The sequence below is a fragment of the Acomys russatus genome, chromosome 9 (assembly GCF_903995435.1).
Source record: "Acomys russatus chromosome 9, mAcoRus1.1, whole genome shotgun sequence".
NCBI lineage: Eukaryota > Metazoa > Chordata > Mammalia > Rodentia > Muridae > Acomys > Acomys russatus.
Genome location: NC_067145.1, coordinates 33,316,289 through 33,332,821, shown reverse-complemented (window position 1 = coordinate 33,332,821; position 16,533 = coordinate 33,316,289). Strand labels below are relative to the sequence as shown.

Here is a 16,533-nt window from a genome sequence, read left to right as displayed (position 1 = left end):
AGCAAACAAGGGTACTTCTGGGGAGCCCTAGCCTAAGGACAGTGACATTAGGGTGCATCCCAGGAGCTGGAAACAGGACTGGCTGCCTAGGCAGAAGGCTGGAAGGTCAGGGTGAGGAGTAGGACGTGGAAGGCAGGCTGCCCATATGAAGAACTTCATAGATTCCCGTGAGAGGCACCTTGTGCTTGTTAGCAGGTGGGACAGTAGAACAGGTAGGTACGTTTAGGGCTGAGGCTAGCCACCATGTGGTGTCTGGAAAAGCTTCAGATGAGAATGTCCCCCAAAAGACTCCAATGTGCTAGTATGTTTCTTTCCTGGTAAGTTCGGTGTCAGGAAGTAGCAAACTAATATTTTATACTTTGTGAAGTATAAAAATACTGTTTTTTAATATTTTTTTATTCTCCAAACAACTCCGTAGAGTAGGAGAAGGGACACGCTAAATTTAGGTTATCTGTTTTGATCTTACCCTCTGGCCTCAGGGGCCAACGGGCTCCAACCTACAGCTCTTTAAAACTGAGACCACCTGGACCTCCTCAGGCCCAGGTGGGATTTGGTGCACACACTGAGGACTTGCTCTGGGACCTCGAAAAGCACAAAGCAAGAGCCACCACGTTTAGGCACAAAGACCTCGAGGACTGCGGGGACTCAAAGGGCACGCAGTGTTACCCTATCCAGGCACTCAGACCCGGGAACCCCAAAGACTCAAAGGCGCGTTGCAGGCAGGGACGGAGTTGTGCGTGCGCCCCCTGCCGCTTTTCTCTTGAGTTTGCTGCTCCGGGCGGGGCAGGGCTGCTCGCGTGCTGGGGTGGGGCTTTCCTTTTCTAGTCCTGAGGCCAGGTCCCCGAGATGAGAGAGCTGACAGCTCCCTGTCCTCCGTGGCTCCCTCTCGGGCGCGCCCTATCTTCTGCGCCCCGCCTGCTCCGGGTAAGTGCTCCTGGGCTTCACGGGCTCTCTGGTCTTTGCCTCTGCAGTATCCTCTCTGAGACTGTCCTGCGTGGTCCGGGGCCCCTTCTCCCACTTATTTTTGTGTCTAGAGGGCCCAGAACTCCTGAAAGTGATGGGCACTCCAGGGGCTTCTCTCTTGACACCCAACCTTTGAGGGAAACCAGCCAGGTCAGTCGCACGCGCACACACACACGCCCCTCAGGTGTCTTGTCATCCCCTCCACTCTCTCAATGCAAATGAATATATACCTGTCCCACATTAGGGAGTCCTTTGCCCTGGACCTAGCGTCTTTTAGAAGATTTTCGTTTTGTTTTGTTTTGTTTTGTTTTTTGTTTGTTTGTTTTTAAACAGATGCTGACAAGGGGCTCCCCACAGGCCACCTTAGTTGTTCCTAGGACTGGGGCCACTGGCACAGCCAAGCCCCTCATGGAGATCAGAGGGCAGGAACCTGGGATTCACACTTTGGAGGGAATTCCACCATTCCAGGAATTCGTCAGTTAGTGGCACCAGAAATATTTACTCTCTCCAATTTTGAGTGGCAGAGAATTCCGGAGTGTGCCTTCTTTCGGAAAGGGACAGGAACCTTGGTGTTGCTGGAACTCTGAGTGGCCCTGAAGGCCTCGGCCCTGCATTGCGACTCTCACCCATCTCCTAGGGCTCCTCCTGGAGGGAGTCCACGCTTTGCACAGTTGTTGTACAAGGGTCCCTCCAGGAACGGTCCATTTTGCTGCTGAGTCCACGGTTTGGGCTCATGGGGTCCTTCCCACTGTGGCTGCCCCTGACCAGGCTGGGAGGTGTAGCTTGGCTTCTCAGCACAGTGTCCAGCTAAACTTAAAGGTTCTGCCCTAGGAGAAACTTGGGTGTGCACCTTGAGGATTATACCCCAAGGCTTGGGGTACTGGATTTTGTAATTAGACTACCTCTAGTCTGGTTGGGGAGACACTCTAGGCCTCAGAACCCTGGTCTTCCCAGTAACCTAACATGGTCTCAGAGTTATCAAAAGTGTAAGACTAGAAAGAAGACTGAAGTAGTGTACTACACACACAGGGGGCTGGTTTTTTTTTTCTATTTTCTATTTATCTGTTATATAAAATGAACAGCTGTTAACTTTCACCTGAGAAATTTAATCAGCTCATGTCTTAGTGAGCAGAAGTCCACAGGCCATGGAGGGCAGGCCCTGCTCTCAGCATAGGGCTTCCAACGAAGAGCACTTACATGTCTGTTGCCCACGCCCCACGGCTCAGCTCTACCTACCAAAGAGATCCTGATCTAGGCTACCAGGAGTCCGCTGCGGATGGTCCTCCCAGCCAGTATTTACTGAAGAGATGCCCCCTACCTGCTTCTAAAGTGTGGGAAGGAGATGTAGTTAGCCACAAGGGACATTTGTGTGAAGCCACAGCGAGAAGGATCCCATGAACCCAAACTGTGGAACCAGCTTCAAAATGGAGCTTTTCTGGGGGCACACCTGTGGCAGAATTGTGCAAAGCCTGGACCCTCTTCCAGGAGGAACCCTAGTGGGAGGGGTGCACGAGAGTCATCTCTAATGGGGAGGGGGCTCCCCAGCTGGGATGGGGCAGCAACGCAGGGCCGAGGCCTCTGGGGGGGCGGGTTGTGCCACTCAGATTTCCAGCAACACCAGGGCTCCCGTCCCTTTCTCAAAGAAGTCACACAAGGGACACTGTGCTGGGGACATCAGCAGAGACAAAGGTGCAGGATAAAACTCAAAGCAGTTGCTTGGAAGACTTGAGACTGGCTGTGGGTGCCAGCAAATTGCTTATTGCTCTCTTGCTGTGGAGGCATAGAGCAGCTTTTATCAACTCTTGGTGCCTTTTTTTTTTTTTTTTTTTTTTTTTTTTTTTTTTCCCAAGAATCTGCATTTTAGGACTGTTCCTCACATCCCAATGGAGACGTCTAGGAACCTATTTTAGACTACAGTGGTCAACAGCAAGTGGCTGTTAACGAGGCTAGATTATGCCACACTCAGATTATAGCCCTAGTAGTTCCTGCTGTTTGAGGCAGGAGAATAAAGATGGCTCATACAGGCCTTCTGCTATGGCCTCTGTGCTCCTATACACGCTTAGCTGCTTAGCTGCCTCCTATCCTGACTTCTAGTTCTGTTCCTGCTCTGAGACTCGTTTGGCCATGATGTTGGTTAAGCTGGTGGTGCTGGGGCTTGGGCTTTTCTAGGATGTAGGGGTCATCTGCTTCCTGTACTTTATTTGGCATGGAGGTTGGTTCAGTGGGTATAGTATGCATGTGGCCCTCTGAGGATGTCAGGAAGCATCCCTGGCCTGTTCTCTGGGGCCAGTCCTGGGTGTGGCCTGGAAGTTTCCTGTCTGAGTTGAAAGTCCTTTGCAGACCCAGTGGGATGGCTTTGCACGATGGCCTCCAGCCACTGCTTACCCAACCTGGTTTCTTGAGAATTCCACTTACTGGACATGTGGCTGAGGCCAGCTCTCACAGGCCTTCTTGGGAAGATGGCCTCCCGAATTTCATTGCATATCTTTATCCCTCCCCACAGCTATCTTTCCTGTGCCAGCTCATAGCCCTTGCCCACCACCCATCTATCTATACACCCAAAAACCTGCAGCTCCCCCATCCCCACTTCCTTACCTATTCTTCCCTTCAACCTATAGATTTCCCTCTGACCTCATCACTCTTGCAGCTTCCTGCCCTCCACCGCTTTGTTGTTTGTTGTTGTTGCTGTGGGTGGTGGTGGTGGTGGTGGTGGTGGTGTAGGACTTTCTAGGCTCATATGTGATATGACTTGCCTATGTTTTCTGCCATTCTGTGCAATGTCTCTCTACTTTCTTTATAAATTAAAAGCATTTTATTTTATATTTTGTGTGGACTAGTGTCTTGTCTGCAGTTATTTATGTGCGCCCCATGCATGTCTGGTGCATGTCAGTGCCTGTGAGCTACGGTGTGGGTACTGGAAACCAAACCCAGGTCCCCGGCAAGAACAACACGTCCCTCATTTTACCTTTCTTGCTAGTGTTGCTTCGAGGCAAAAGTCTTATTTTTGATGAAACCCAATTTGGCCTTTGTTTTATTTTGTTAGTTGTGCTTTTGATGCCAAAACTAAAAATATTGTCACATTTAAGGCTTATATTATTGCTGTTTGTTGTAATCCTTTTGTTTCTGAGAGTGTTGGAGCTTAGGCTATTACTATTTTCTTTCATTCAAGCAGTGGAGGACGGAGGCCGGTCTCACTCTTCCGCATGTAAATATCCGTTTGTCCTACCTCCAGCTGTTGGGGAACTATAGTCGAAAGTCAGCTGACCACAGTATGCCCATTCTTGTAGCACGTGTTCTCTCTTCTTAAAACTTAAAAATCCCACTTATTAGTTAATTTATTTTATACACGGGGTTTAATTTATTTTATACACGGGGTTTTGTTATATAACCGAGACTGGCTTTGACCTCAGGATCCTTCTCTCTTGGGATTTTAAGTGCTGGGTTACAGATGTGCATGACCAGGCCAGCCCCCATACCTTTGTAACATAAGAGTCCCTCAAGCTGGAGTTACAGGTGCTCTCTTCTGGCTTCTGTTGGCGCGCGCGCGTGCACACACGCACACACACACACACACGCACACACACACTTAAACTCTTGTAACTCACTTGATGTGGTTGCTGGGGAATCAGCTTGGGCCCTCTGAAAGAGTAGTGTGCACTCCTAAGTACTGTGTCATCCCTGTGGCCCCACCCACCTTTAATTTAGGAAAATGTCAAACCTTTTGCAAAGACGGGAAGAATTATACAATGAACTCATTTTGCTCATGACCCAGCACAGGTGGGTAATGGTCAATATTGGCAGACATGGCTTCATTTGAGCCTTATTCTTCTAACCAAACCGTCTAGACTTCATTCACTGTCCCAGACAGTTACATAGCAGTGACTCCTTTGCATGCCCTGTGTGTGTGTGTGTGTGTGTGTGTGTGTGTGTGTGTGTGTGATCATTCCTCAGCTTGACTTAGTTTTCAACTTAAATTTGATTAACTTTAATGTTTAATACACTATTAACTTTCTCACTTCATGCAGTATTACTTTATACAGTGTTTCAACTGTATTAGACTTTGACACAGTACTAACTGTAACACTGGATTAACTATGAAGGTGACAAGGGGACTCAGAAGAGTACCCCAGTGCATAGGGGGAGTACCTAAGGAGGTTCCATTCACAGCGATGGGATGCAAGCCTTTTGGGAGATAGGATTCAACCTTCCAGGTGGCAGAGGAGGCTGCTAAGTTTTCTAGCTTCTGCAGTGCTAGGTAAGAGCTAAAAGAAAAACTAGTTCCAGAACCAGAAAAGAACCCTTTCTCTTCCAGGATCCCTCTGGTGCCCTCTCTTGGCAGGTGTAACACCATGCTCACTCTAAAAAGAAGTACTCCAAGGGCCCCAAATCTTCTTGCAGAGTGGGCAAGCAAAGGTGACTTGGAACCCAGAAACAGCAGGTGGATAACCAGTGCTATTTCCCATGGCTGATGTCTTCCCTGTTGACTTTTGGTACACATCTCGTAAATCTCACAACATACTCTCATTGTTTTTAAATTGCCAACTATGGTTTTATCTAGTTTTAAGTGTGTGTGTGTGTGTGCACCAACAGAAGCCAGAAGAGAGCATTGGATCCCCTGGATCTGGAATTATAGGTGGATGTGAGCTTCCTGACATGGGTGCTGGGGGCTGGACTCTAGTCCTCTGAAATATCAGTGAGCTTTCTTAACCGCTAAACCAACTATCCTGTCCCACATTTCAAAAATTAAAAAGTTGACTTTTGAAAAGCATTTTTACAATATGTAGAATTTTGGGTTCTAGCATCTTTTTTTTTTTTTTTTTTTTTTAAAGAGCTTTAATTTTGCTGCTTCTCTATCTTTTTCCTTGTCTTCTTTCTGATGAAGAATCTGATGCTATTCTTTCTCGTTTATTCTGCTGTACCAAATACTGCAGTACTTGGATTTTAAAACCATTCTATTTGTCACTGATTATGAACAATTTGGATATGAAGGACTTTAGTGTAATATTCCTTAGTGTGTGTGTGTGTGTGTGTGTGTGTGTGTGTGTGTTTGGGTTCACTGAACCTCTTGGATCTGTAGTTTATGGTTTTCATTACATTAATTTTTTCCTAATATTCCTTTAACATTTCCTGCTCTTTAGAGGCCCACTTACACTTGTCAGGAATTTAGAGCTATCTATTTTTTTTTAAACTTGGGCATAATTTTAAATGTTACAGCTTTAAAAAAAAAAAACTAAATTCCATTGGTCCATTGCCAGAATATAGTTGTATGATTAACTTTTGTATATTGTCATTTTACTTTTTCACATTGCTTAACTTAATGGTTAATTATATGAAGTTTTTTGTAATTTGTTTCTTGTTTTTTTAATTTTTATTTTTTTTGAGGCAGACACTGTATAACTTTGGCTTCCCTAAACTTGCTATGCAGACCAGGCTGGCCTTGAACTCATAGAGATCTGCCTGCCTCTGCTTCCACAATGCTGTGGTTAAATGCATGTGCCACCATGCTCAAATTATAGGAAGCTTTTCAAAGTTTTTTTTTTTTTCTTTTTCAGGGGATTTTCTTTATGTACCATCACATTGCCTGTGATGAGGTGAAGTTTGAATTCTTCCTTTCTAAGTTTTTAAAAAATTATTTTATTGTTTCTTTTTAACATACATTTATATTATTACACATGAATAAAATAAACTACATATAGCAGGAAGACCATGAGACAATCATGAGTTATATAATTGTTACTTTCATAGTGCTTTGGCTATTTGTATTTGTCAAACTTGAAGTAAACACCTTTCCTATCTTGTTGGGTCTAAATTTCTGAATGACAACCAATATCTATCATATCTCATCTCTATTAACTTAAATCATTTATCTTGATCTAAAAAGATCTTATTCCCTAACCAACTAAACTTGATTGTAGGACTAAACTATCTGGTCTTCAACCCCCATCAAAGACTTGAGAAGGAATAAAACTTAAATGCCTGAGTGAACCAGAAGTGCAGGTTAGCAGCTTCCAAGACGAAAAAAATGATTGAGACAGTTTACTACCTGAATAGTCACCCAACACTCTCTATAATGTTGAAGCATCATCTTCGGTCTTCTAGCCCAATGTCTCTGCCAGACATATTTACGAGGCAGAAACTATTGAGAACTTGCTTACCCTGTCTTGGCAGAGTTTAACCTACATCTAGGTCGACTCTTCCTACATCTAGGCTTGACTATTTTTAGGCAGAATTTTATCTGTGGCAGAAATGAGGACATTTTGCCCAGTGGCTGGTTTGCCACATTTGAAGCCATCTCTATAAGGAGGTTCTTTGATGCTCATCATATTCTTTGAGGTCAGCTGTGTGTTGCCAGAAGTTAACTTGTCTTGTTGTCAAAGAATCTTTAGAATAATAAAAAACATCTTTAAATGCCATATTCTGTAGGTCTCTGAGGCTTTTGAAGACCTTATTTAACTATCTTACCTTCTATATCTGTAGAATCATATCTATCTGCTAGACCTAGAGCATATATTATATTCTTGTGATAAAATTAGACTAGTATTTGACATGACCATGATTTGCATCAATGTACAAAAGTCTATACCAATGGCTTAGAGATAACCTTCTTTGTGAGTAACTTAAGGCCTTGAGTTAAGGAGTAGGTTCAATCATCAACCTTTTGTTCTATCCTCCCTCTATATTTCTATATCCTCCTTTCTTTCTTTTCAGCTCCTATCTCCTTACCTACGAAAGAAAGACAAAGGAAAAGAGAGACGTCCCTGAGTCCAACCTAGTTTTTCTCTCTGTATAAGACCAATAATAACTTATAACCACCTCCTGATGAAAATAAGCATCTGTAGACCAGCTTTCTAAGTTTTATGACTTTATTTTTCTTGCCTTATTTTTCTTTCTAATCCACAATATGACACGTGATACAAGTAGAGGAAAAACATAAACGCTTGCTCCTGGTTGTAGGGGGAAACTCAGTCTTTCACCATTAGATAGGATGTTAGCTTTGGCTTTTTGGAGATGAACTTCATCAAGTTTATCACATTCCGTTCTCTCTATAGTTTTAGGTGGAGTTCTTAATGATCACAGATGGATTTGGATTTTGTCAGATATTTTTGTAGGTATTAAGGTGATCACATTTTTCTTTAGTTTATTAATAGCAATAATGAATTGCAGTGATTGATTCTTGAGATTTAAAAAAGATATGACTTCTTTGGACAAATTCCACTAAGGTCTGGTGTATTTTGGTATTGCTGGATTCTATGTACTAATATTTAATTGAAGATTTCTTGTCTATGTTCATGAAGGGAACTGATTTAAAAATTTCCTTGTTCTGTAATATCTTTGCTTTGATATCAGAACATGGCTGGACTCACACATGAGTAGTGTTTAGTTTTTCTCCTATAAGCTATGGAGTTGTTCTTATTTATATGTTAAATTAGTAGAATGTATCAGGGAAGCTATTTGGGCTTGGATTTTTTTTTTTTTTTTTTGGGATATAGAACTATCTATGTTATTTATTTTCTTGAGTAAGTTTTAATAGTTTGTGCCTTTGAAGGAATTGCTTCATTTCATTTGAGTTGTTGAATTCATGGGAAAATTATTTGTCCTAGTATGATTGGGTAACCATGACAAAAAAAAAATCACAGACTGGGCATATTAAAGGGCAGACCTTCTTAACTCACAGTTCTGGAAGATGGACATTGAAGATCAAGATGCTATTCCATTCAGTTTTTGGTGAGAGTGTCTTTCTGGCAGGTGCATAGCCTTGTTTTCCCTTTGTCTTCCTGAAATGGTGAGAGAAAAAGCCCTGTTGCCTTTTGCTCCTTTCCTAGGAGCACAACTCTGTGGAACTACAGAATCCACCGATGGCCTCACTTCCCTAGTCACCTCCACTCATGTCCCATGGCCATGGAGAGAGCTGCAGCTTTAACATATGAATTCTGGGGGACACCGTTCAGTTCACAACAGTAAACTCTTACAGCCTTCCTGAAGTCTGTGGAGTCTGTGGAACTGTCCTCCCTCATTTCTGACTCCGGTAGTCTAGGCCTTTCATGTTTCTGATCATTCTGGGTAAAGGTTTGCCCATTTTGTTAATCTTTTAAGAATTGACTGTTAGGAGCTGGAGAGATGGCTCAGAGGTTATGAGCACTTTCCAGGAGTCCTGAGTTCAATTCCCAGAAACCACATGATGGCTCACAACCATCTGTAATGAGATCCAGTGCCCTCTTCTTGTATGCAGGCATACATGCAGGCTGAACATTGTGTACATGATAAATAAATAAATCCTTTTTTAAAAAAGGTAAAAAAGAATTAACTGTTAGTTTTATTGATTTTTTTTTCACTTTTATGTTTTAAGTTTCATACCTTCTCTTCCTTGTTTCTATCCTGCTTGATTTAGGTTTATTTTCTGGTCTAGTTACTTCAGTTAGAAGCTTAGATTATTTATTTGATTTTTTTTTCTAATAAGTACTTACTGCTCCATCTTACAAAGTTTGATACGTTTGCATTTCCACTCATCTATAAGTACTTTTAAATTATGAGTTCCTTGCTTTCCAAATATTTGGGAAATTTCCAGATGTCTTTCTAGTTTAATTCCACTGTATCAGAGAACATATTATTTCTGTCACTTAAGATTTATTTGAGATTACGTAAGTCCTACAGTAAAGTCTACCTTGGTGGATATTCCTTGCGCCCAGAATAACATGTACTCTGGTGGTGCTGAAGGGTGTGTTTTGTAGCTCCCCTGAGTAGCAGACAGCTGTCATTTGTGCATGCTGTGTCTGCAGTGATGTCCTATTGATCACTGAGAGTGCTGAACTGTTTTCTCCATGCCTGATGGTGTTCTTTTGTCATATGCCTTGCATGCTACCCTAGGGTGTGTGATTAGTGTTTACATGGAATATCTTTTCGATGGGTTTTCTTTGTCTCTGCCTGACTCCTTTTTATCCTCAAAGCAGATCAATCACATAGTTCTGACACGTTCACAGCCACTCCCAGGAGTAGAAATGGTACCTTTTCCAGATGACACACACACACGAGGTCACGCCAGGGCTACCTATTACATTCTCAGGCTACTGGGGGATGCAACAGGGGTCTAGGGGCATCTGTAAGGCTCGGATGTCCCCACTACTGGAAGTATCAAGACCCCATGGCAGAGAAGAGGGAACTTATGTTTGATGAAGGGTTGTAAAGTTGTAGACTTTGAAGTGCAAGGCCTGGGCTGCCTCAGTGACTTCTGTGGGAAGCATGTGCGTGTGCCTGGTGCCACAGGACACTGTTAGTTAGGCTGTAGAGGGATGAGCACGAGTGACCATAGTGGAAGTCCAGCACATAAGACTGAAAAAAAAAGCCGGGCGTGGTGGCGCACGCCTTTAATCCCAGCACTCGGGAGGCAGAGGCAGGCGGATCACTGTGAGTTCGAGGCCAGCCTGGTCTACAAAGTGAGTCCAGGATGGCCAAGGCTACACAGAGAAACCCTGTCTCGAAAACAAAAAAAAAAAAAAAAAAAAAAAGACTGAAAAAAAAATAATACATGAAGGACTGGGGGCCTGTTAGCCCTGTGGGCTTGTGGGTAAGGGGGGGGGGACTGTCCAAACAAACAGGTAGTATGGCTTTGAAAGGAGCAGCTTCTTGAGGCTCAGTAGCTTGCACCCTGCTCCACCACATACATAACAATTCTGTTCAGAGTGAAGCTGTGAGAGGTTTTCACAGGCGGCCACCTTGCTCTATACTGTAGAACTGGCTATAGCTCTTTCTATGCTAGCTGTATAGATATAGCCTTGACTGACCTTCCTGCTTTGGGGTCACTATAGTAAACACATGTGGGGATGTCATGTTGGGTCTCTTCATGTGATTGAATCAATGTCCCCTTTCTCTTTTTAGGACCAAAGATGATGATTCCATCAGGAGAGTGTACGTATGCTGGCAGGAAGAGGAGGAAACCCGTCCAGAAGCGGTAGGGTATCATGCAGTCCACCCTGATACCCTGGGGGAATCAGGGACATTTTAACACCATCCTGAGGACCAACATAGTATAATGGAGGCTCTGGAGAACCTTCCTGGTGGCCATGGTCATGGTGGCCTTTGGGTCTCACGCTAGTGTGACTTGTCACTGGCTTTCTTTAGGCAGCTTTTCTGATCTGGACACAAAGCCCTGGCTGGAATTGGTGGAGGTCTCCTTTGGGTGAGAGATATGTCACCTATGTTTGGAACCATTGTTCCCTTCAGAAAGGAGTCAGGCCATCTGTGGAAAGTGCCCCAGGGGTTAATCTTCATACTCCAAATGACAGAGGCTCTCTGAGGGTCATTCTCCCCACTTAAGGTTCTCTAAAGGTATGGAGATGGGGGAGCCTAGGGCTTAGACCCATGTCCCTCAGGGACACGATAGTTTATGGTCTTTCTGTCTTTCCTGGCCTTAACCTGCTGGCCTCAGAGTGGTCAAAGTGAGAGAAGTGTGGTGATTCCAGCAATACAAGGGTTTAGAACACTTACCAGGAAATCAGCTGAGTTACCGCTTCTACAAGAGGCATACAGGCTGCCTCTGGCTCCTGGTATAGAATCTGGTGTGTACATCACCAGCTGGGGATGGTGCTGTGTGTGTGTGTGTGTGTGTGTGTGTGTGTGTGTGTGTGTGTGTGTGTGTGTGTGTGTGTGTGTGTGTGTGAGAGAGAGAGGGGGGGGGAGAGGGAGAGGGAGAGAGGGAGAGAGAAAGGTGTTGGTGGTTTGGGATGGGTGTTCTGGGTATGTTGTGTGTACAATACAGCTGTATGTGAGGCTGGGGGCGGGGGGCAGAATGCGAATGGTTACCCATTGGCAGCTCTTTCTACGTGCGCTCTCTTTGTATGTGGCAGAGCTACCCCACTTAGCCTCCAGGGCTACAAGATCCTGTGTAGATTTAAGACCCTGTGGATCCAAGGACTGGCAAGAAGCTCAGGTTGCCCTGAGTGTGGGGCCGGCCTCTGAAGGTGGTTCTTTGGAGACTGGAGTCACCAAACAGTGGGGTTTGAGGTAGGCTGGAATGTAGGTCTTTGATAAGGGAGGAGTGCTGGGGGGGGGTGCGGAGGGAAGTCTGAGTGCACTGAAGAGAAGATATAAAGCCCATGAGAGTAAGCATAGCCATGTGCCCCTCTATGACAAAGATTCAGAATTGTTTATATAACATTTATCATGTAAGTAAGGACAGAATATAACTGTCACTCAGCTGAAACAGTGGTATGGAGATTTTTTTTTTTTTTTTTTGCCTTCATAATATTTTTACTCCAACTCAAAAGTGAAGCCAGGTTTGAGGCATTGAATACTTACAGTTATTTAATTTGTTTTGAGACAGCGTCTCACTATGTAGCCTTAGCTAGCCTTGGACTCACAGAGATCTGCCTGCTTCTGCCTCAAGGCCAACACCGCCATGCCAAGCTAATATTTGATTTATGGATGCTCTGAAAAGATAGAATGCTTGCCTGGCTCAGGACTCAGGGCAATGTCTCCACACTCTGTCCCCTTTCAAGAAGCATCTGGCTTCAGCACGGCCTGTGAATGAGCCCTGAGATGTGTGTGCAATATGTTTTCCTTCTTTCCACATATGTGCTCATCTTGTGTACATACGTGCACACCTCAGAGTCTGTGCCATAGGTTGCACTTTCCCTGCCACACAGTCCGAGTATATGAAGTGTGCTCCTCGGAGGGTGTTTGTTTAGTCCTTTGATGTCCACTAAGTTCTGTGTTTTCCAGCTGCAATATAAATCTGCAGCACACATGTCGTTAGGCAAGAGCCTTCCATCTGTCTCCAGGGGAAAATGGATATGGGTAAATGACACAGGCAGCCTGATGTTGGTGCCATTGGCCTTGCTCTAAGTGGCGAGAAATTTGTGAGTATTAATTCAGTTATCAAAAGTCTCTTCTTCATAGCTTTAGGTGTTACCTGGTAGTTAAGGGTATTTCTGAATCCATAACTTTCTTCCAGGAATGAACACACATGTCACCAGCAGCATGTTTGGTGCTCCACATCATAATCTCTAGGACCCTTGAGGTCTTTCTCATGTGGAAGGTGTAATTCTAAAGTCCCCAATCCTCCTCCTCCTCCTCCTTCTCTGTCTCTCTGTCTCTCTCTTTGTGTGTGTGTGCACACACGCGCATGTGCATGTGTGTGTATGTTCTAAGAGGCCTGTGACTACCCAAAATTCTTGTACACGTTTTCTTGTAAAGTTTTATATTCGGTTTTACATTGGAGTCTGTGATTCATTAGAATCAGGAGGTGAGTCCTCCTGCTGTACTCTTCTCGATTGGCCATCCTAGGTCCTTTGTTTTCTGTATAAACTTGAGAGTTAATTTTATAATCATGTTAAAACCCCTGTTGGAATTTTAGTGAAAATGGCATTGAATCTGTAGATCATTTTTGGGAAGACTTGCATATTAACAATATTGTGTTCTTCAATCTAAAAACATGAAACACCTTTCCATTTACTTATGTGCACTACCTTTTTAAAAATCAGCAATACTTTATAGTTTAGTCCGATGTCCTGAGTATCTCTTGCTAAGTCAGACCACAGTATCCTGCATGGCTGGTGTCACGGGGAGTTGTCTAGTGGAGCTGACTAATTGCTTCTTACCTCTTGCTGCTTCTTACTTCTGTGCTGCTGATCTTCTTGGGTGAACCACTGCTTCGCACTTCTTGCTGTCCCTCTCCCAGGAGTCAGTGGGAATGCTACCCTTGCCTTCACATCTGCCCTGCACTCAACCCAGCAGACTGTTTGCTTTCTAGATGGACTGCCCACCCCGATGATCTATCCTCCCCCTCCACCTGTATAGGGTACCACCTGCCTCATGGAACTGATATTCAAAATGTTTTATGACCCCGGCACAGCTACTGCCCTGGGCAGTGCCCCTCCTTGAGCCCGAGAGAAAGGCTTGGAGTGCAAGGGCTCATCTTACTGCAGGCAGCACCCTGCATGTACTCTGTATAGAAAGACCTGATAGTCAGGGCTGGAGCTGGTGTAGGCATCACCCTGCATGGAAAGGCAAGGGCACCTCTACCTTAGATCTACACAGAGTTCAAAGTAAGCATGGCTTATGACTTAGGGAGCCCCTACTCATCTGAGGACTTCCCAGGACACTGAAGTAAGTGGAGTTGGAGAGCATAAGTGGGAAGGCCCATGCCTGAGGCCCCTGTGTAGCCCTTTAGATGGGCCAAGGCCTATGGTAAGGAAGACAGACCTGACCTCTGAGCACACAACCCCATATGGACCCACCACATTGCTCTGGGCCCTAAATATCTCTTTCAGGGGCCTATACATGTCCACGCTCATCCTGGTTTTGCTGTCTCCCTCGCACTACTCAGCACCTCCATGGTTCTCTTCCGTTCCCTAACCCTGCCCCTATCCACCCATCAGATGCCACTTCTGTTTTTTTGTTTTTTGTTTTTTGTTTTTGTTTTTCGAGACAGGGTTTCTCTGTATAGCCTTGGCTGTCCTGGACTCTCTTTGTAGACAAGGCTGGCCTCGAACTCACAGCGATCCTCCTGCCTCTGCCTCCCGAGTGCTGGGATTAAAGGCGTGAGCCACCACGCCCGGCGTCTCCTTTGTTTTGTGTGGAGTCTTCAGGTATCTGTAATTCACAGAGAAGGCCCCTTGCCAAGTTGTGCTAGGTACTCTGTACCAATTTATTTCAGTTTGGACTGGCAATTTAAAATAACACTGGAAGCCGGGCAGTGGTGGTGCATGCCTTTAATCCCAGCACTTGAGAGGCAGCGGCAGGTGGGGCTCTGAGTTCAAGGCCAGCCTGGTCTACAAAGTGAGTCCAGGACAGCCAGGGCTGTTACACAGAGAAACCCTATCTAAACAAAACAAAACAAAACACAATACAACAACAAAACACCAACCAAAATAAATAAACAAATAAACAAAATAACACTGGAAGTAGACAGTTAAGAACAACCAATAGAGAGGAGATACTATTTACAAATCATATATCAGACAAAGGCCTAATAGACATACAAAGAACTCTTGTAACTCAAACCCCCAAACCAGCCCAATCAAAAGACATCAAAGGATCGACTTGCCACTTCTCAAAGACTATATGTAAGTGAACAAACACAGGATAAGATCCATAACATGAGACGTCACCAGGGAAGTGCAAACCAGAGTCACAAGGAAATAGTACCTCATACCGACTGTCTAGAATAAAAATGGAACTGAGCAAGTCTGGCCAAGCATGTGGAGAAGTTGTAGCCCTATGTACTATGGAGAGTCTGTGAAGTCATGCAGGCATGTAGAATGCGGCCCTATTATGAGATCCCTCAAAATATTAAGCATAGATTTACACAGCTCCAGCAGATCTGGTCCCGGGTGTCTACATTTAAAATACATGTTCAAACAAATTCTTCTGAGTGAATGCTCGGAGTATCTATATTCACAGTGATCATAAACGGAAAGACACAGGATTTGTTTTTTGGTGAAAGATGAATAAAATGTGGTCCATTTATATACTTGCATAGCATTCAGCCATAACACAGAATGAAGAACCAACCACACTGCAGTGTGAATGAACCATGGAAGCACCCTGTCTTGTGACAGCAGTTAGGGGCACCATTATTAATGTTTCTGTACATTAGGATGAAAATACTCATTGCAAGTCTTCCCACATAGGTAGAACACAGGCCAGCTGCCTCCAGCACCAAGGGAAGGACCACAGGAGGAAAACACACATGAGGGAAGAGCTTCCCTTTGAACAGTTAGAGTCTTCAAACCAAGAAGAGATGTGCAGTGCTATGAGTGGCAAATGAAGGAGGATGCTCGCTTTTATTTTTTTTAATTAAATTATTTATTTATTCACTTTATATCCTGGTCATAGCCTCTTCCCTCCTCTCCTCTCAGTCTCAAGTTCCTTTCCCCATCCCCTCTCCCCTATTCCTCAGAAAAGGGGAGCCCCCCTACCCACCTACCCCAGCTCATCAAGTCACGTCAGGACTGAGTTCATCCTCTTCCAAGGCCACGAGGGAAGAGATGCCCACTTTTAAGTCTCTGATTATATTGTGTGAGGTACATCTCACTTTAAAAAGGAACAAACAAACAAAAACAAAAACAAAACAAACAAACAAAAGGAACAAACAGCTCCTGAGGTTGTTACTGCCAGACACTATTAGAATTTGGGTCACTGGACAACCCCTCCAAACCAGAGGGGCCTCTAATCCTGAGATTTCTTGAGACCCCAGAAAGTGTTGGTCTGCTGAATCAGGTGGCTGCTTTTGTAGTTCTGCCAATAAGGGGTCTTTTGCTCTCCTGGCCTTTCCAACATTGGATGTACTCTGGCTGCTGCCATCTCTTCTAGAGGCTTAGTGTGTGTGGGTAACGCCGAGAGTGGGGAATCAGGAATGTTCATTCTGTGACACAATTAAGAGGGCAGAAGAGGGAGGAGACCTAGGAAGTTGGATGAAGGTACGTTGAGGGCTCCCTCCTTTAGGCAGGTAGATGAGGCCAGGTGAATCTGCCTTTGGATGAGCAGGTTTCCTGAGCTATGTGGAACGGTGGGCAAAGGGCCCTCTTGGCCCCCCAGATGCTGGAGCTCTGGAGGCTTTGACTTTGGGACCTT

General features: G+C 44.6%; 1 protein-coding gene across 1 annotated transcript in view; it reads left to right on the top strand.

Moving 5' to 3' along the window:
• Positions 1 to 813: 813 nt before the first annotated feature.
• Ahrr (aryl hydrocarbon receptor repressor) overlaps positions 814 to 16,533 on the top strand; it is a 73,601-nt gene continuing 57,881 nt past the window's right edge. The window contains exons 1-2 of the mRNA XM_051151093.1: positions 814 to 924; positions 10,837 to 10,909. Coding sequence (XP_051007050.1) covers positions 10,845 to 10,909 — 65 coding nt within the window. The 5' untranslated portion in view covers positions 814 to 924; positions 10,837 to 10,844. The remainder of the gene's footprint in view (positions 925 to 10,836; positions 10,910 to 16,533) is intronic.